Source organism: Oratosquilla oratoria, chromosome 26 (assembly GCF_046742065.1).
Source record: "Oratosquilla oratoria isolate Oo_2021 chromosome 26, ASM4674206v1, whole genome shotgun sequence".
Taxonomy (NCBI): domain Eukaryota; kingdom Metazoa; phylum Arthropoda; class Malacostraca; order Stomatopoda; family Squillidae; genus Oratosquilla; species Oratosquilla oratoria.
The window spans coordinates 32,556,669-32,577,364 of record NC_134802.1 but is presented as its reverse complement, the minus strand read 5'-3'; the positions used below and the strand labels follow the sequence as shown (position 1 = coordinate 32,577,364).

The 20,696-nt window shown below is 36.2% G+C and overlaps 1 protein-coding gene across 6 annotated transcripts; it reads right to left on the bottom strand.

The window, feature by feature from the left end:
- Positions 1 to 1,556: 1,556 nt before the first annotated feature.
- Positions 1,557 to 18,760, bottom strand: LOC143039447 (uncharacterized). 6 transcript variants are annotated; one of them, XM_076209503.1, is made up of 7 exons: positions 18,339 to 18,760; positions 7,820 to 8,010; positions 7,018 to 7,114; positions 4,376 to 4,719; positions 3,577 to 3,800; positions 2,919 to 3,105; positions 1,557 to 1,811 (listed from the first exon to the last, which is right to left on the bottom strand). In XM_076209503.1, the coding sequence occupies exons 1-7, from the start codon at positions 18,377 to 18,379 to the stop codon at positions 1,669 to 1,671; spliced, it is 1,227 nt and encodes a 408-aa protein (XP_076065618.1). In that variant the 5' UTR covers positions 18,380 to 18,760; the 3' UTR covers positions 1,557 to 1,668. The 6 variants fall into 6 exon arrangements, with proteins under 6 accessions (XP_076065618.1, XP_076065622.1, XP_076065623.1 ...); XM_076209507.1 differs by having other exon boundaries at positions 4,484 to 4,719; positions 18,339 to 18,759; XM_076209508.1 differs by having other exon boundaries at positions 4,568 to 4,719; positions 18,339 to 18,758.
- Between the last annotated feature and the right edge of the window lie 1,936 nt (positions 18,761 to 20,696).

The following is a 20,696-nucleotide window of genomic DNA, read 5'->3' as shown; positions in this document are numbered from 1 at the left end:
CCATTCCATCTCCACATACTCCAGTCCCACCCATTTCATGCTCACATACTCCACTCCTATTCCCCTACCCCTCCCTCCCACCTTAACTTTTCTTGGCTCCTCCTGGATGACAGGTCATCCCTGCATCTCGCTCACCGCCATGGGTCAGAAGCAGTGCAGCAAGGCACAGGAAATCCACAGCAAGGCAGTTTCATTTAATATCCCATCTGAGGTATTGGCTGCATATTATTGTGATATTAAAATATGCTCAGTAGCATGCAGCTGATGCTTTAGGGTCTAAATAGGGCGCCCCTGCGGATTAGAACCACACATCATTTTGTCTGTGATGGAGGAAATCTCTATTCATAGAAAAACAATATTTTATTATACTGCGACTGTCCCTCCGTTATGCTGCCCCCCCCTCCAAAAAAAAAATCTTAATACTTCCCTGTACCACTTCTCTGAATATTTATTATTAACATTTCCTTTTTTGCCAAACCCTGTGGTAGGGGAGAAGAATGCCGCCACAGTGTAAAAAAAAAAAGGATCGGGCATCCTACTCTCTGTAGTCCCAAAGGGGACATTCCTAAATCCTTAAAACAAGTACTTTAGAGTAAATTCACACCCAATTTTGATTATTTAACCTAATTTACTAGTCAATACCCAGTAAACATTCCCGAAATGGCCCGCTTTATGCCCATTTCTGGTTTCCCTCTTAGCCAAAAGTGGGCCTATTCAGGCTTGCCATTATGCCGAAACAGTACCGTTTTGGAACCTTAATGGCATCGGCAGTGTTTGCACACAAGCTTTTAAACGGGCCGGTTATGGCTGCCGTCATTGGTCAACAAAGGGACCAGTTCTGGCCCGTTTCAGGTTTTCCTTAATGGAGCCGGTTCAAGTTCAATAACGGGCCGGTTACGGCAGCCGTAACTGGGCCACAACGCGCCGGTTCTGGGCCTTTTTGGGATTCCCTTAACGCAGCCATTTATATACAGATACAGCCCAGTTATGGCAAATGTTATCCCCCCGGCAATGGCTCATTCACGGTTAACCACAAATATCACCGATGCTGAGAAATCATATTTTCTAAATTTGCTAAAATTGTTTGAATAACTATTATATATACACGATGCCAAATTTGAATGTACAAACTATAATTATTAGTGACTAACACACACACAAATGATTAGTCAATGTATATACAGCCTTTGTCTAAAACTCAGTCCGTTATAAACAGACATAGTAAACATGGCGTTTGTCTGATATTAATAAGCTTATATTTTGATATTTTGCATATCGCATATATCCTAGACATACACAAATTTGGAAACAAATTCTCAGCACCCGTTAAATTGGTCATATATTTCGGCAGAATTTCATTTTACATGTGATCATTTTAATTTAGTGTTTGGAATTAGGCAAATGCATTAGAACCAATTGTCATTTTCACAAATGTCTAATATATAGTAATAGCTGTTGATCACGAGTCCGACACATGATCCAAAGACCAGGTGAAAGACCAGGTGAATACACAATAACAAGAAATATAAATTTAACAAATATTATTTTATTTGCAATTGTACAGAAGAACTATGTATGTTGTATGTTATCTGACTTCTAGGTGTCAACTGGGTCTGACTTAATGGCATTATACTTATTTTAAACTAAGACCAATTAAGACTTCTATTATCAAACAGATGTAGCAGAGTCCTGCTCTCTCCTTTTTCTGCCTGATCCACATCTGTCTGAGGTATTTCTCAGATAAATCATGATTTCCTGCTCTACATGGGCTTGCACAGCACCTTCAATGCAAGTTAAATGGAGGATAGCACCTGAAAAATGGAAAGAATTAACTATGTTAATAGATATTTAAAAATCAGTTGAACAAATAGAATTGATGAGACATTCAGAACCTCTAAGTTAGTATTTTTCCTTAAAACGAGTGAAGAAAGCTGAAAAAGAAATAGACTTCGATCTACAGACGCTCCTCTACTTACGTTCATTCGTTTTACGTTTTTTCGATTTTATGTTTGAACTGACGGTAAAAAATTGTAAAAAAAAAATTTTTGAGTGAATTTTTTAGTTTACCGCACTCTCCGTAGTTCAAACGATACTTGCACACGACGCTGCGTCCATTGTCTACATTGCGCAGACGACAAACTGAAACTGCCTTGCCTCCTCCTCCACCATCTCAATTTATGTTGCTTGAATTTAATCTATTTGAAATTAATGTTATTATTTTACAATGTATGTGTTTAATTAATGATTTAGGGGTGTTTTATAAGATACGGTAATAGAATTTACCGATGTATAGTACAGTAACAACTTACGTTCATTTTCAACTTACGTTCGGCCGTTCGGAACGTAACTAAAACGTAAGTTGAGGAGCGTCTGTACATAAAAGTTCAAAACGTTTACGGGGAATTATAAGTTTTTTGATACTAAGATTAGGTTTCAGTAAGTACTGCTTGCTAACAAGCTTGCAAGAAATGCATAGTATTAGAAATAGATCCAATTCGACGCTTATTTATCTAAATGCCTACTAAAGTAAGACACAAGGGATATAACAAAAAAACAATCATGCAGAAACATGTGAAATAGACAGTGTAAACACCTATAGCTAATAACTTCAATAAATTACGTTAGTGATCATTGTGCCCAAAACCATATTTCAGCACCCTAACAAGTAAACCAAAATAGGGTCGATATATAGAATCTTGACATTATTAAAAACAACCCCCCAATGGACCCCATATACCCGGGTTATTCGTTTAATATAACAAGGGGCATCTGATGCACTTTCAACAATCTCAAACTGTAAATAAGAATAAAAAATTATTAACGAAAATGATGCTATTCATTCCCCATACATATCACCAGTATTTCGATATCAATATTCATGAAAAAAATAGTTCTCTTAGACGAAAGATAAAACATACCAATCCAGACTGTAGACAGCGTTGTGGATTTAAAACCCCATTTTGCCTCCGCATCATCCTTGCTCTTCCAGCCCTTTGTTCCAATCCAGTTGAATTTGACCTGGAGCAGGTGGCTTAGTAGCGAAGAGCCCATCCTCCTGACGCAGTCCCGTAAGTCAAAGCCTCCAATCAAGCAGAGCTTCTTCTCCTGAAGTAGAAGAGGTATTACACAGAAATGAACTATGAATGACAAACTTAAGCAGAGACAATTATTAGAAAGAGAAGCCGGGTTAGGGAGCAGGATGGAGCCTAAAAAAAGTATTTAAAAGTCGAATAGCAATAATAAATTAAAAACAGACACCTACTAGAAAATAACTGCAGCAACAAAATGTGCCCTCTAAAATGACACAATCGTAGTTGGGTCAGAATTACCAGTAACAATCCTTAAAATGCTATTGTATGTACTCGTGTAAAACATGACAATAAATAAGGTACGTTCTACAGACACTAGACAATATAAGAAACGTTGGTAAATACAATATTTGGACAGAGTCATCATAATTTTCTAACAGAAGTAATTGGCAAATGATTAAATGCATCTGAATGGTACTCCTTTTTTGTTGCATATTAATCTAGATAATTTCAGAAAAGCTAGCGTACATTGAAAAAACGTTCTTACCAATATCTTTTGGTGTTTTTTATCTTCATTTAACCAGCCCTCGAATACGTCAAACTCCTCTAAGGAGGTGAGTGGCAACTGCATTGGAAGCTCAGCGTCATCAACCTTTCCGCTCGTTTTATTGAGCTTCTGCAGCTCTGCCCTGCAGGCTCTCACCTCAGCACATAGCTCCTCCAGATCATGTTTCAATTCCATTAAAATGGTAAGAAACTCTACATCTCGCGCTGCAAAAAGGGTAAAATACGCAAAATGAATACAATAAACTTTTTATTTTTAAAATTATCTTGCATCTTACACAAAAAAAATATTAACATTATACTAAGCTCATCCGGTTAGCATAAAAATAAATTATTTCACAACTTTTGAGAATGAGAAGTACATTCAATCATTCATATGACAGAAATGATAAGCAGCCCTTAATTGAAATTAAATAGAATCTATATTATCATCCATAGAATCTATATTATTATCCATTAGAATCTATATTATCATCTATAATCATCCAGGAGGGCTAAGATGGGAGGGAGGGTGGAGGGGAGTTGGGTGTGGGGATGGAAAGGGTGGGAGTGATTTTATGCCTTGTTCTTTTTTGGCTACCCCCCTTAAAGGGGGAAAAAGCCTTGGTATATGTATGTATATTATTTGGAAAAGTTAATAACTCTGGCATAGCTTCAAACCAGTAAAAGTTACCACCAGAACTAGTGCTAAGAATAATTTTTTAAAACAAAGCAAGAAATTTTGAATATATTATTTTTTCGATAGAAATTGACTGAAATAGGTTTAACAGATAAACAGATACCTGAGTTAACGGGTGCTGTTGACGCTCTAATTGGGGTACTGGTTGGAGCTAGGCTGGATGTATGAATTAATATGTCAGACACACCCCCTGCATTGTCGAACATGATACCTGAGCTAATGGGTGCTGTTGACACTCTAATTGGGGTACTGGTTGGAGCTAGGCTGGATGTATCAATTAATATGTCAGACACACCCGCTGCATCGTCAAACGTGTCGAATTGCGCAATGTTCACTGACACAACTGATGGCATCTTTTGGATTGCAGGTGCTTTGGCCAACTTTCTTTTTGCTTTTGGAACATAGTCCTCTTCCTCGTCACTACTAGGAGGGTATCTTGATCTAATCCTGCAAAAAATTCAAATCACCCCTATAATAAAGAACATGATTTTCACCATTCCTAAACAATACACAAAAAAAACGTTTCTACATTAATATCCAATAAGGAAAATCACATCTGAAATAAGTAATGAAGCTGGGTATGCACCAAAAATATGGGCACACAAGTTCTAAAATTCATACAATGAATGAAGTCAATAATAAATGAAAAATGTATACCTATGAAAAGCAAATTAAAATCAATGTAATTCTACTGAATATTTTGGTCCACAATCACAGTAACTAAGTACACCTTACCTACTACAAGAACACAACAATAAAATCCGAATATTATCCCATTATATATCTCTTGTATATGGAGTAATATAACCAACTACTAAATATAAGGAATTATTTAAAGTCAGATATAAGCATAGGATTTTACAAGCAATACAAAAGTTACCCATCACCAATCAAAGCACCAATCACCTCCCACTAATTTATACTCACAAATATAAAAATAACAGCTTCATTATCCTGCAAAATTAGGATAATATACTTACAATATATAAGGGTTTCAACCAAAATATTTGATTATATATTATCCAGAAAAGCCGGCACAAGATAAATCAGGACAGAAACTTTTCATTCATTTATTACCCTTTTAGAGGATGTCCTGTTTTGTATATCAAATCTGCCTATTATATATAGTTATTGCTCCATCTCAGTTCTTTAAGTAATTCACATTGATTAAATAATACAGGTAGTCGTCGACTTACGACTGAGTTCGGTTCCGACAGACAGGTCGTAAGTCGATATGGACGCAAGTCGGACTTTATATATATACAGTATATACTCCCCTTTAAATATTATTTTTGTTACTGTATACATGTATATTCTGTATTATATTTAGCATACTGAAATAATCTTAGCATTGAACTATGTTGTATAGTATTTTTTAAACCTTTTTTATAATTCTATCTGATTTTCTTTGGGAAACGTAACCTAGGCCAAGCATACTGAATAAAATCCTATCATCTTTGACCTATGATATTTAATACTGTATTTTTTAACATTTTTATTATTCTATCATCAGACTTTCTTTAGGAAACGTATGCATACTGAATAAAATCTTATCATCTTTGAGCTACGTTGTTTAATATTCATTATTCTTTTTATAATTGTCGTTAGGAAACGTAGCCTAGGCCTACGCATACTGAATAAAGTCCTGTCATCTTTGACCTACAAATACTTTTTTGTTGGTTAAATTAAAATCATTGTACTGTATAGTTTACATCTTATTAATTGCAAAACATTAAAAATACTAAATGCAAGGCAAAATTAGGAATTTTTTTTATTTCAAAACACATTGAAATTCTTTTCGTTTACGTACTGTACCGAAAATATTGTTATCGACAACAGACTAGGCTTAAACAAAGTTTACTGTTATGTTTTATTAATTGCAAAACATAAAAATACATAATGCAAGGCAAAATTAGGAAAAAAATATTTCAAAACATTCGTTTCGTTTACGTACTATACCGAAAATATTGCAAAACATAAAAATTTAAAATATAATATGCTGTACCGAATATATTGTTATCGACAACAGACTAGGCATAAAAAAGTTTTACTGTTACATTTTATTAATTGCAAAACATATTAAAATATAAAATCCAAGGCAAAATTGAGATCCTCTCTTTGTCTTTTAAAATTATCGACACTGTAGAATGTGATAACTGAAGTTCACGTGCTATCACATTAACTTTCTTCCTTCCTTCATAATGTTTTATCACTTTCATTTTCGTGTCAAGATCAATTACCTTTCTTTGTTTCTTGGCAGGCTTGGAAATATCGAAAGATAATTTTCTTTTAGACATCTTCATGGGGGTTTGAAGCACAAAAAATTCAAAGATATAATCCTTGTCATAAATGAAGTCAGAAATACCACATGCTCCTGAATGAGAGGGAGGCTGATGCTGCCGGTAACCTGCCAAAACTATCGTACTCGCGTCTCGCGGCGTGCAAAATAATTGTACTGCACTGCCAGGCATAACATTGCAATTCTATTACTCTATTAAATGTTAAATATTATTGCACTATCTCGTGGTCGTAAAGTCGATCAGTCGGAAGTCGCATAGGTCGTAAGTCGACGACTAACTGTAGATTGTAATATCTCTTTTTGGTTATGGTTTTGTCAATTTATCTCCCCTCACACTTCTCCTTCACTCTATTATGTAAATAATCATATTTTTGCTCGGAGTTGCAGATCGCAGCTATCTGCCAGCTATACCTGATAAGCTAAAAGTACATGAAATCAATTTATACCTTCTTGCTCCTCGTCCAAGCTCCTCTTCACCTTGGCTGACAGGGTTATCTGTCTCTTCAGCCTCCCTTGCTTTCCGTCTTCCATCTTCATATGTATCTGGAGGGCAAAAAATACCAAAAACCTCATACGAGTTTTATTGGAGAAAAATAATTTAAGATTATAGGAGAATTCTAGGGAATTATTTCAAAATTGTTCAAAGCCAATGTGATAAAGAGGCACATGTTTTTTAACTGCCTTATCAATTACAAAACCTGAGAATATTTCAAATCAAAAGATACCATAACCCAAAAAATGAACACAGATACTTTGTAACTTACTATCAGCAGTTTTAAGAACAAAAGAAAAAATCAGCAAATGAACTGAATTCAAAGGGGTGATATAATAAATAAGGAAAATAGCTGTAAAGTCAAAAAAACCCAATCAAAAGTTTAGTGGACACTTTATTATTAGAATTAGATCAAATGAAATCTTTGCAAATGAATGTATTCTAACATTCATTTACCACCAAAGAATATTTACCTTCAAGTCTCATCAAGAGATATAATTATGGGGGGAAACAATTATCTCTTATCATTTTAACTGACTGAATTTATTTATCAATTTACATATGATATATCTTCAGCATTTAAAATGTCTAAAAATAAGTTTTATACTCAATTACAGAATCGACAGCAACTACAATTACAAAAACTTAACTTGAATGTACCAAGGAAAATCAGAGAGGGGATATATTAAGAGTTAATCAGCCCATATGTCACAAATTTAATTATGTCATTCCAAGAATGATCAGATATTACATACCTGCCGCACAGATGACACGCATCTTATGCCTCTCCCATGTGTGGTCTGGCACCACCCTATCTTTTATCATCTTTGTAATTGCTGTCAATGATTTACTCTTTGGCCACCAGGTCTCATCCTGCCCCAGGATCCATCCACTGGGGACCATCTCAACAGTATTATTATTGGTGAATGCGACAATAACATACATTCTGTGGCAATTAAAGGCTAACATTAGCATAGGCATAGGTATTGTTTACAGCATAAAGAAAATTTCAAGTGGCAGCAAATAGTATTATTAATAAATCAAAATATATGATATAGTATCATAAAATCAATAATGACAGAAATATCTGACTGCAGATAAGTTCTAACCATGTTCAGAAAACAAATAATTATATTCATAGCTTACATTTTACTAGAGAGTTTAGTTTAACCTTGTTTTAGGCATTGACATTTGGTTAAATTGTGTATTACGTGAAATCATTTATTTGAAACAACAACCCTATCTATTTTTAAAATGATAATGTTTCTAGGCATCACCGAGTGAAAACTTACTTTTACTTTTAACAATAAACATTACTGGTAAAAATGTGTATCTAACATTTGGATATTTTCTACTGCATTTGCACTGAACACTTCCATTTAAAGTTAAAATACCCACTAATAGTACATATATTTTTGTCTTTCTAAACACAGTTTAATACCTTTAATTATTACTATATTCTCAAAATATATAGAATGATGTAGATTAATTGTTTGGGTTCAAGCTAAAATAAGGTATATACAGGCTTGAGGGGTAATAGGGCAAAAAATACTATATTAATCCATAGTATTATATTGGCATTTGACAGTTACAGTTCACCGGTAGGTCAAAAAGTGGGTTTCAGACATTCTCAAAACATGACTATTTTATAATTTTTAGTAATACCTGATATGCATTATCCCAACCTTTGGTAAAATGATTCAGCCAAATGGTATAACACCATATATATTCATATAAATCTTCATAGAATAATACTATCTCATGAAACAAAGAATATATAAATTAAGACAAAATCCCAATTTCAATGTTCTATCGGGTGCGGCAGAATTATGGCAACCAAATTAAATTTGTCCTACCGCGAACATATTTTATTGCAGCCAAATAATCTTTGTTATACTGAATTCTCCGTACTTTTTTGTACTAGTTATGTTTATCTCAAGTTTGTAACGCTTAATTCCTATTTTTTCAGAATGGCAAACAAACGTAACGCAATTTTGGAGCTGCATCGTCAAGGAAAACGTCAATGTGACATTGTTCGTTTGCTCGGTGTTCGTAAAGATGTCATTTCAAAAGCAGTCAAGTGGTTCAAGGAGCTTGGTCATGAAGGCGACCGTCCAGGAAGAGGAAGAAAACGCACCGTCAACACTCCCAGGAACAGGCAGATCATCAAGAAGCGAGTCCAGCGAAATTCGAGGGTCTCCATGAGGAAAATCGCCCGTGAAACTGGCATCAGCGACCGATCAGTGCGACGAATGGCGAAACAGGAGCTCGAACTCAAGCCCTACAAGATCCAAAAAGCTCAGCTCCTGACAGACGAAAACAAGCGCGTACGGCTGCAACGATGTCGCCAGCCCATTCGCCGGGCCGCAGGTCAGCAGTGGGAGCGGATCATCTTCACGGATGAGAAGCTGTTCAACGTGGAACAAGCACACAACCGCCAAAACGACAGGAGCTGGTCCGCAGAGGCTCCCGGCACCTCGGCCATCATCGAACACCGCCAAAATCCGCAGTCCGTCATGGTATGGGGCGGAATTTGCGCGAGCGGCAAGACACCCCTGGTTTTCGTGGAACAGGGGGTCAAAATCGACAAGGAGGTGTACCGACGCGACATCCTCGAGGCCGTGGTACTTCCGTGGACCCAGCAGCACTTTGGCAATGCGGAATGGATGTTCCATCAGGATTCCGCTCCGGCCCACAGGGCAAAAACGACTCAGGAGTGGTGCAAAGCCCATTTTCCGGGTTTCATCACATCTGAGGAATGGCCGCCGTACTCTCCGGATCTAAACCCGATGGACTACAGCGTATGGTCGATTCTGGAGGCCAGGGCCTGTGCTAAGCCCCACAAAAGTTTGGAGTCGCTGAAGCAATCGTTGCGCCGGGAGTGGGACAGAATCACGCCGGAGGAGCTGCGGCCCATCGCCGAAAATTTCAAGAAGCGTTTGAGGCTTTGTATCGCCGCCAAAGGAGGCCACTTTGAAACCGCTTGAATATGATAGTGCCAAAGGTCCATATTAATGTTATTTGTTGTCGTTCTTTGAAATTTCTTTGTTTCAATAAAATTATATGCAAATGAATGAGTTGCCATAATTTTGCCGCACCCTGTAATGTAATTTTACATAAAAGATAAAAATGACAGCTAAAATGAATGTATTAGAGGAATTGCAGCAGAGTTGGCACAATTGGGCAGTAAGACATACTTGCCTGATATGACTTTAACATTTGCTACTAACAATTCACTGCGTAAATTAGAAACAGCATGAATATTCAATTTTGAAGATTCTACTGGATAATCAAATAATAAACCTTGAGTCATGAAACGTTTATACACTACAAAAATTTCATCATTTTGGCTAAAAATATTTTGAACCAAACATACTGTGCCTTGAATTTGAAAACAGTTGTTGCCTGTTTTTCTACTTATGACAAATTTCCCATTATGAAATTCAGTATACTGTTTATATTTTGAAAGTAGATACTGAGCTGGGACAGGTCCTTCATAATGTTGGCCTTTAGGATGAAAATGTGCAGCAACCTGAGGCTGCATTATATTTGAAATTTCTGTTAATCTCCTAATTATTTGGGGTAATGCACCACTAGGTTTTCTTAACATTCTCTTCAAAGCTCCAAGAAAATTCTCGAAAGGGAAGGATGAAAATTAATCTAGAGGTCCATGCAACTTTACATCATCAGGAAGATGCATTAGAGAATGTACATTATAGGTCACAAACTCTGAACCATACAATCTCATGAAATGCTGAATAAATGACAATAGAAGCTGCTGTGCATAATCACAATGAGTTGAAGTTAGCTTGGGATTGGCTAAAATATGAACAGGAGCAGATAGAAGCATGAAATTATGATATATCTCTAGAGGAAGTCTGTCAATTAATGAAACCAAGCCTGTATATAACAGAAACAATCTATATTCAGTAGCTTTCCATCTATCAATATCATCTAAGCCACGAGGTTTTCTTGAAAATTCTCGGGGGATAAATTGTCTTAAACTTTGAAGTCTTTCAGATATACTATCTTTAACTTGTCTCCCTATTCTTACAGTCAATGGTCCTTTCAACCAAAGCCAAATCAGCTTCTTCATTACTCCTAAACACACAAGTGCATGTAATCCAAAGGCACTTGAGACACAAGACCAACACCTAATCTTTTAAGAGGGGATTCTCCTTTGTGGTGGTCTCTATCATGCATTTCATCAAATGCTATGTCAGTGCACAACTGTGCATTAGTATCTGGAAATGTTATTTTCTTCTCAAAAACACCAGACTGGTCACACTTTTCACATCCAGCATAGCCAGTGTGCCCTTTAATACATTTGATAAAGGATCGTGCTGGAGCATCACAAACAAAAGCCTTTATAACTACCTGATAGGTCTTATCTTCATATTTTATTCCATTTACCTTTAACTCTATCATTTCATCAATGAAATAAGAAAGAAATTCTTCAACACTACCTGGCTTTGAATCACCACAAAATATACCAATAGCAAAAGGTTGTGATTTTGCTGTTCCTGGAATTAACCCCAGAATAGGCCAAAACTGAGTTTTGGCACTTTTAAACAGTGGTAGACCATCAATGTTTATTTGTAACTTTAGTACGACTAGCTCCAATAAATCACCACGGTATGTCAGCTGATTTAATATACCAGTAGCAACACCAAAATGATAATACTCACCACCTTGTATTTGCACAATTTTATCAATCTTCCCTATTTTAATTAGTGTTCTTGGATCTTTAGGGAGGTATGGTAGTACTAGACTCAAAATTTTAAGTAGTTCTTTTAGTGCAATATGAGTTACATTAAACTGTACTGCCCATCTGGACAATAAATCCATCAACTCAATTTGAAAAGTCTGTGAGTCACCATTTCCATCATTATCGGATGATACATAATCATAGTCAGAAGAATCATAATTATTATGACAATCACTATCATGCAGGATAGTATTGTCTTCCTCAATTTCAAAGCCAACCATTTCTTTATAAGACTCTTGTGAAGTTTGATGTACCTCATTACTATCTTTATATTTAACTGTATTTTGTACATAAGTAGAACTAGATGGCAAACTATGTGCTACTTTCACAATGTTAACATTTTGGTTATGACTAGAATCAACAATATCCACATTTTCTGAAGACTTCTTCATAATATTTTCTAAATGATGATTTACATAATTTTTTATTTTTCGACGTTTTGTCCAAATTGACATTGCTAATTTTTAAAAATATTGAATACTAAATTGTTTAATACTTGAATTATTTTATACAGCTCTATACAGCACAATAAACAAATAACTCAGATATGCTTCAGTGATTATACCTAACAATAAATTTATAAGTAGAGCTCTAGCCTTACCCAACACAACTCACTAGTATTAGTAACAGTAACAAGTAGTATCAAATACAGCCCACAACTGATATAAAAAAGGCTGTGGTTGAGATGTTTTGACTATAGGCGCCTATTAGTTTAGTAATATTAATAATAGAATTATTCTAGTGTAGGTGTAGAATTGTTTTTTTGGAGTTTTTAATAACTGTTAGGTCTAGAGGCTTTTAATAAACAACACTATGCATGATAATATTGCTTAACGTAATTTCAAAATTCAGGAATTAAAATCAAATTTACTTAAGCTGGCGTTGATAGCTTACAACGTTATAGGCCCAGTGTCTGATAAACTGATAAAGTGCCAGACTTACACATTATCGCTCACCTAAGGAAATTTAATGCAACAGACCCACTATAAAATCATTACCAAACAAACTGCTGCCACTGAAATGTAATCACTATACTATAATGTATATGTTATGTCATTGCTTTGTTACCTGGTAATAAAAAGTGGAATCGACACAGCAAAATGAAAAATATATCAGCCCGTGAAAAAACACTCCGCTCTTGTAGTTTCTTTGGATTCAAAATGTGAGATCGGAACTCTTCAGAGCAGTGTTGCCACTCACAAAATGTAAAAATGCCAAGATGACCCTACGAAAAAATCCAAGAAAATCCAAGGATTATTTTTTATACTGATACTTGCGAAAAACAAGGTGACATGGATCTTGAAATGGATTGTGGCTTATTTAAAATAGGAAATTTAGCTAGAAGAGGAAGTTCTACTCACCAAATACTTTACAAACAATGGTATTATTGCAGGAAGAAGGATACTGGCATAGGGTCCTCCTCTAATTCCTTATCATCATCATCGGCTTCACTATGATATAAAGTTGCTGTGTTACTCTTCTTCCTGGACTCTTCCCTCTCTTTATATCTCATGTGACAGTGACCCAACTTTACATCTTTGATTAATGAAATAGATGGTTCCCACTTTTGGCAAGTCACTTCTTGTCTTGTGATGGCTTGCTTGGCCTATAGACGGTTTGCAACTGTATTTGTGTGTAGTCTGTTGCTGTGCTTAGTTTTAACTTGGTTTATTTGGGAATAATTTCTTTCAATACATGCAGACGAGTGTGGCAGAGCTAATAAGTTGCACATAAATGTTGCAAGAAGATTAAACTTTTCTTTATTATTCCCATCTTTCACTGAAAGTAAATCATTCCAGAAAACAGTTGCAGACTGACTTAACTTATGCCTTTAAGTGTGTCTCTTGCATATAGAAGATCTTGCCATTGCTCTTGCAGCAAATCTAGCTCATCCTACTTTATCAATGTTGGAAAATGTACAGCAAGTTTTCAAAGAGATTTCAAGTCCCTCTTTGTAGAAAGAGCTTCAGCTGGTTCCACTACCTTTAACATAGCAATGAGGCTATTTTCTTCAAAAGGAAATCTCTTTTTCATCTGCATGCACAATTCTATTAGAAACTGCTTGCAGTCATATCGAAAAAGCTCTTCCTTTTCCTGAAGAGGTTCACTTTCCATGCTTCATGGAAACTTTGTGTGCCATCAGAGACGACTTATTGCAATGCTTGAGTTTGCTGCTACATACAGTACACAAGACAGTATATTTGTCAGTAGGATCTGGTTGTACCCAATCTTTCAGTTCCTCCTCCTCCATCCATTCCTTTCTAAATGCCTGCTGATACCACGTCACTTTCGCTTTTCTCTTTGGTGGGGTAACATCACCACTATACCCTGGTTCTTCAGAGTCACTCATAATGATTTCTAATTAAATCATGTAGGGTTGAATAACTATCAACAGGTCTCACATACCACGACTTATGAGCTAGAGAGGACTGGCAGACTAGGAGAGAAACATCGCAAACGTATTGAACGTGTAATGAACGCGTCAACTCATAGAAGACAACTTAGATGGCAAGTCGTGGTTTCCAGCCTTAACTTTTCAACAATCTCATGAATTAAAATTTAAAACTTAATTTGTCCTCTGTTGTTAACATAGTCATAGTGTACCTCATACTTTATTAGTGGCAAAGAGAATATTCTATTATTAAACTAATATTTTAAGCAATTGTCTACAAATTGGCGAAAAAATCCAAGATTTGTTCATTTTTTATAGTTGATTTCCAAGATTCCAAGTTGATGGCAAAAATGCCAAGATATTGGGAAAAAAGCCAAGGAGTGGCCACACTGCTTCAGAGCATGCTTCGAAGGCTCGGAACTTATCTCCGTTGATGGAATGGCGCGAGATGTAACGTTATAAACACTGCAATCTACCTTAACTGGGCCAGAACTGGCCCATTTGTACGTTATGATTAAACGGCAGCATTCCGGTATGATAACGGTACAATTTAAAGTCGGTTATAAAATGGCAGCGTTTAACTGGCCCCGTTACGGTTAGCTGGCAAAACAGAACCCGAACTGCCTTAATTAACATGCCGCAAGGAAACCAGAAACGGCCCATTTTAATCATGTTTACTGGGTACAATCCCCTTAATTCTTCTATTGTCTTTTGGTTTGAAATCATTGGAGTCGACACGAAGAGGTTTGGAGCAAACGCCATATCACGGAACACGGAACGGAATGATTACACACGAAATGTTCCGTGGTTTTATAGGTTCCGTTTCGTGCATACATGGTGAAAACGGGACAAATTCTGTTCCGTTTTCTGCGCAAATACTTTATTACGGAACACATGATAGCATACGTCATGTTCCGTAGGATAATACGTTTCTTTCCGTGCTTATAGTAAGAAAAAAAAAAAAAAAAAAAAAAAAAAAAAAAAAAAAGGAAGGAATAAGTTCAAGTCCATTTTCTGCGCGGAACATTCGAATTGCTATCCCCCATCCCTCCCGTGCAAAGTAAATTACCAACAATGCCTTGTATAACCGAACTAAGTTATTATGTAAGTTTGATGATAAAATATATTAACTTGGGTAAGGTTAGGTTTGGTTACGTTAGGCTTGGTTACGTTAGATTAAGTTTGGTTAGGTTAGGTTTGGCTAGGTTAGGCTAGGTTTGGTTAAGTTAGGTTTAATTAGGTTGAGTTAATTTACAGTAGGTTAGGTAAGGTTAGGTTTGGTTAGGTTAGGCTTAGGTTTGGTTAGGTTAGGCTTAGGTTTAGCTAGGTTAGGTTTGTTAGGTTAGGTTAATTTTTGTTAGGTTAATTTTAATTTAGATGAGGTGAGGTTAGGTTTGTTTGGGTTAGATTAGGTTAAGTTAGTTTGGTTAGGTTGGTTAGCCTAGGTTAGGTTAGGTTTAAGAGCACAGGACTATTCCTCACTTACTGTATGGTTTCGATGAATGATGGAAGTATTGATTGTATGGTGGACTGGCTTTGTGTTACTGCATTGTTTGGAGTTTCATGTTGCGTGCCTTGCCTCTGCCTAATGTAGTTACTCACCTTTTTGTCTATGTACACAACACTGGACAAATCATCGAGCTTTGCCGATGTCTACTGACTGAAGTCAGAGACATCCTAATATCAGTCTTGGAGTCCTGGATGGAGATATCACTGTAAATGGTGGGTCTACTAATCTCATCAAGGTATTAATCAAGGTATGAAGTATGATGCAAGAAAATATCGTGGATTAAATTTTTGCATAACTCATTTGTGTTATCTCAATGAATTTCTGTGTTCTTAGACAATTTGAGATGGCGACAGGGCGTCATTTTCAAACCGTAGTTCATTTGCTCGTAAATAGTATGTTCGAGAAAAGCACAAATATTATTTCAGAATGCATACGGTTTCTAAGAAAAGGCGCAACCTTCCCAAGGCTGTAGACACATCTCATGCAACCAGATTGCAAGCAAGGCGGTCACTGGTAAGGTTTGCATAGATATTAGGTCACTATTATTGAAATTTAAGAAAAAATCACATAATCTAGCTGAAGTGTTAAAGAAGAAATTTAATAAATTCATCTCCGGAGTGAATGCTAGGGCGGGTGGAATTAGGCTTGACCCGCTAATCGGTGACTACTCCCCTGTATATTTTTATGGGAATGTTAGAACCCACTAAGACCCATTATTTCTCAAATCCCTACCCTTTTCTATAATGTTACCAAAAAGCTTCACAGCGCAATCTCTCCATACTTACCCGACACCAACTCCCATCGATCAAAAGATGAATTTATATTGAATAAACCTAACGGCTTCATAGGCTCATTGGATGCAACCAGCCTGTTCACTAACATCCCAACATTTAGAATAATTGAGATAATTAGGAGAAATGCTGGAAATCTTTATGACAGAGACGCCCTTCAGATGTCCTGAAGGAAACCCACATGTCCAGCATGATGGGGTCACCCCACGGGGTCCTCTTTGCCCAGGCCTTTATGTCAAAAAAAAAAAAAAAAAAAAAAAAAAAAAAATAGGATATTGAGGTAAGCCCCCAGTTGTAATGTAGATACAGGTATGATATTTTTATCTGCACACACTCCCTTGATCTCTCATCCTTGATCTCTCATAAGCCTTAAGATGGCAGTTAACAAGAGAATTCAGGATTAGCATTCACAATTTAACTTCCTTTTTAATTTCTTTATGGATTCCAACTTCGGTGAATTTATTACCAGTGTGTATTGCAAACATACCAAATCGGATAAATGTATAAGTGGTAATGGCGAATGTTTTGAAAACTATAAAAAGGGATTAATTAGGAGTTATATTAAAAGGTCTTTAAGTTATGTTCATTTTGGCAAGCCCTACATGAAGAATTAAAACACATTCACTAAATCTAAGTGAGCAATGGGTATTCTAAAAATAATTTTGATCTTATCACTGATAAGATGATGGATAAGTCTTTATGTAATGTAACACCTACCCAGAGAAGGAAGAAATAAGGTTACTGTGTTATCATAACAATCCGCGGATATAAGGGGGGGGCCCAGGGGGCCCGGGCCCCCCCCTTTTGGCTTTGGCCCTTTGGCCCGATTTCATTTCAGTTCACTATTTCATTTTTATAATCCATGTTTAATCCATGTTATAATCCATTTTTATTATCATTGTATCATTTATGGAACCGCCGTCTTCTCTTTGCTTAGGCTGCAGTGTGAATAATCCTTTCAGTGTAATAACCTTTGCATGTTACTTTTAAGGCTACTATTATAGGTAATGATATAAAGTATAATGCTTACTGTCTTATATATATATTCTACATTTAAATTGAGGTCTAATGTCTCTAGGTCTCTAGCTATTAATTTCTTACTTTCAATAAAGTTTTGATAAGATACAAAATTCCTCTCTCATTTGAATCCGAAGAGAAACACTGGCACCTAGAGCAGATGGTTATGCCCATTCATTTAGGTCAGTCCGCCAGTTATTAACAAATAAGAATCCCGTGAGTGGAGAAACGGTAATGCTAATGCTCGTTAAACAACCGAAAATTCTGCCGTCGGGCCCCCCCCAAACTTTGTTCCTAGATCCGCGCCTGACAATCAGAGATGCATCTGCTATTAGTCTGAGTCTCAATTTAAATTCATGTTTTATGAAATATAAACAATCACAGTGAAACGTGTTCATTTTTGACAACTATTTATGTTGAATGTACATAGAACAAGAGTTTTTCAAAGCAAAATTACTGAAGTTACAAGCAGGACTTGAGTAAAGTTTTAGAACATTGTTTGGATGATTACCCATTGTGAAAACTTGTTCACTATTCATTTGATTTAAAACTGAAAGGAACAAAATTATCTTTGGCTATACTCATGTGTTAGTGTGTGTGTACATACTGTATATACATAGATGTATAGTTACATTGTACATACAGTACTTGCCAAAAGAGAAATCATAGATTTGTTTCACACTGAAATATAAATTAACTACATGTTTAAGATGTGATGGTCAACCAGGCTTTGCAGCTTCTTTGTAATCCGCGCACCATGCTTGTTGAAAACGTCATCTCAAACAAGTTTAGATACCTTCTTTCTGCTTCCATTTGAATTCCAAATCTCTGGCCCATACAGTAACAGCATCATATGTCAAATCGCTCCTTGATACATGTTTTTTTTTGTCCCTTCCTAGACATATATTTTTCATGACACTTTTCATTTCCACAAAAGACTTTTAATTGCTTCCCACACTCGACATTTTACTTCCAGCCCGACTCTTCCATTTTCTGCTACATGAGATCCAAGGCATTCCACATCCCCTAGACCAGCGTTTCTCAACCAGGTTCCCTGGGACCCTAAGGTTCCGCAAAAGGTCCCTAAGGGTTCCGCGAGAACAAGTGAGATAAGGTAATGCACTTTTGATTTTTTATTTAATTTCATATACGTAATATAATCAAACACGCGCGACCTATTCTTGGTTATTGTAATAATGTAATATATACATCATCTTATCTAACCTATCATTACGATGAAAATAATTTTTTTTTTTCAGGGGTTCCTTGAGAAATGAAATTTATTTTAAAGGAACTCAATGTGGGATTTTTTTATTATTATTATTATTATTTTTTTAAAGACGCAAATAGAACAAAAAATTAACGATTTTTCTGCCAAATGTGAAGGAAAACATCGACATATAAAACCAAAATCGACGACATTTTGCCTAGTGTGAAGATGTAAATTGACAGCATTTTTGCCGTCGATTTACATGAAAATCGACGGTAATTTTGCTTAGTGTGTAGATGGAAATCAAAGGAGGAAAACGACGGCATTTTTGACGCCTTTTTTCCCTGTGTGAAGGAGGAAATCGACGGCATTTTTACCCTGTGTGAAGATGGAAATCGACGGTATTTTGGCCTAGTGTGAAGATGGAAATCGACGGTGTTTTTGCCTATTTTAAGACGACATGAAAGGTAAAGATGTCATGGTATCACGGAGGGAAATTTTCAGGTCAGCACGTGGCCTTACGTAACACTGAACGAAACATTCTGAGAAAGCCGTGTAGAGAAAAATGTTTTAAGAAGAAAAGACGATGAATTTTGACAATTGTGTTCTTAATTAAACTGAGCTAAACATTCTGAGAAAATCCTTAGATACATGTAGAGAGAAACGTCTAAGAAATATAGAAGAGACGATGAATTTTGACAATTGTGTTGAACGAAACATTCTGAGAAATTCTTTAAACAAGTGGAAAAAAAATGATAGATTTTGATGCGACGTGACGTCATAACGTCGGCATCAGAGCGCGGGAAGATTTTTCGGTCCTTGTGTATGGTCATGGCGAATAAAACAAAAAATAAATGTGAAGCAAGACGTCGACATAGAAAACCAAAATCGACGGCATTTTGCCTAATGTGAAGATGGAAATCGACGGCATTTTTGCCTAGTGTGTACATGAAAATCGACGGTAATTTTGCCTAGTGTGAAGATGAAAATCGACGGTATTTTTGCCCTGTGTGAAGGAGAAAATCGACGGCAGTTTTGCTTAGTGTGAACATGGAAATCAACGGTATTTTTGCCCAGTGTGTAGATGGAAATCGACGGCATTTTTGTCTAGTGTGAACATTAAAATCAACGGCAGTTTTGCCTAGTGTGAAGATAAAAATCGACGGTATATTTGCTTAGTGTGAAGAAGAAAATCAACGGCAGTTTTGCCTAGTGTGAACATGGAAATCAAAGGTATTTTTGCTTAGTGTGAAGATGAAAATCAACGGCAGTTTTGCCTAGTGTGAAGCTGAAAATCGACGGCAGTTTTGCCTAGTGTGTACATGGAAATCAAAGGTATTTTTTGCCTAGTGTGAAGCTGAAAATCGACGACAGTTTTGCCTAGTGTGTACATGGAAATCAAAGGTATTTTTGTCTAGTGTGTAGATGGAAATCGACGGCAGTTTTGCCCTGTGCAGGAGGAAATCTACGGCATTTTTGTCTAGTGTGAAGATGGAAGTCGACGGTATTTTTGCCTGGTGTGTACATGGTAATCGACGGTATTTTTGCCCTGTGTGAAGGAGGAAATCGACGGTATTTTTGCCTAGTGTGAAGATGGAATTCGACGGTGTTTTTTGCCTAGTTTAAGACGACGTGAAAGGAAAATCAAGATATGGTATATTCTTAGGTATCAGGGAGCGAAATTTTCAGGTCAGCACGTGGCCTTACGTAACACTGAACGAAACATTCTGAGAAAGCCGTGTAGAGAAAAATGTTTAAAAATGTATAAAAAAGAATATAGAAAAGACGATGAATTTTGACAATTGTGTTCTGAGCGAAACATTCTGAGAAAATCTTTTAATACATGTGGAGAGAAACGTTTTAAAAAAAGACGATGAATTTTGACAATTGTGTTGAACGAAACATTCTGAGAAATTTTAAAACACGTGGAGAGAAAGATGATAT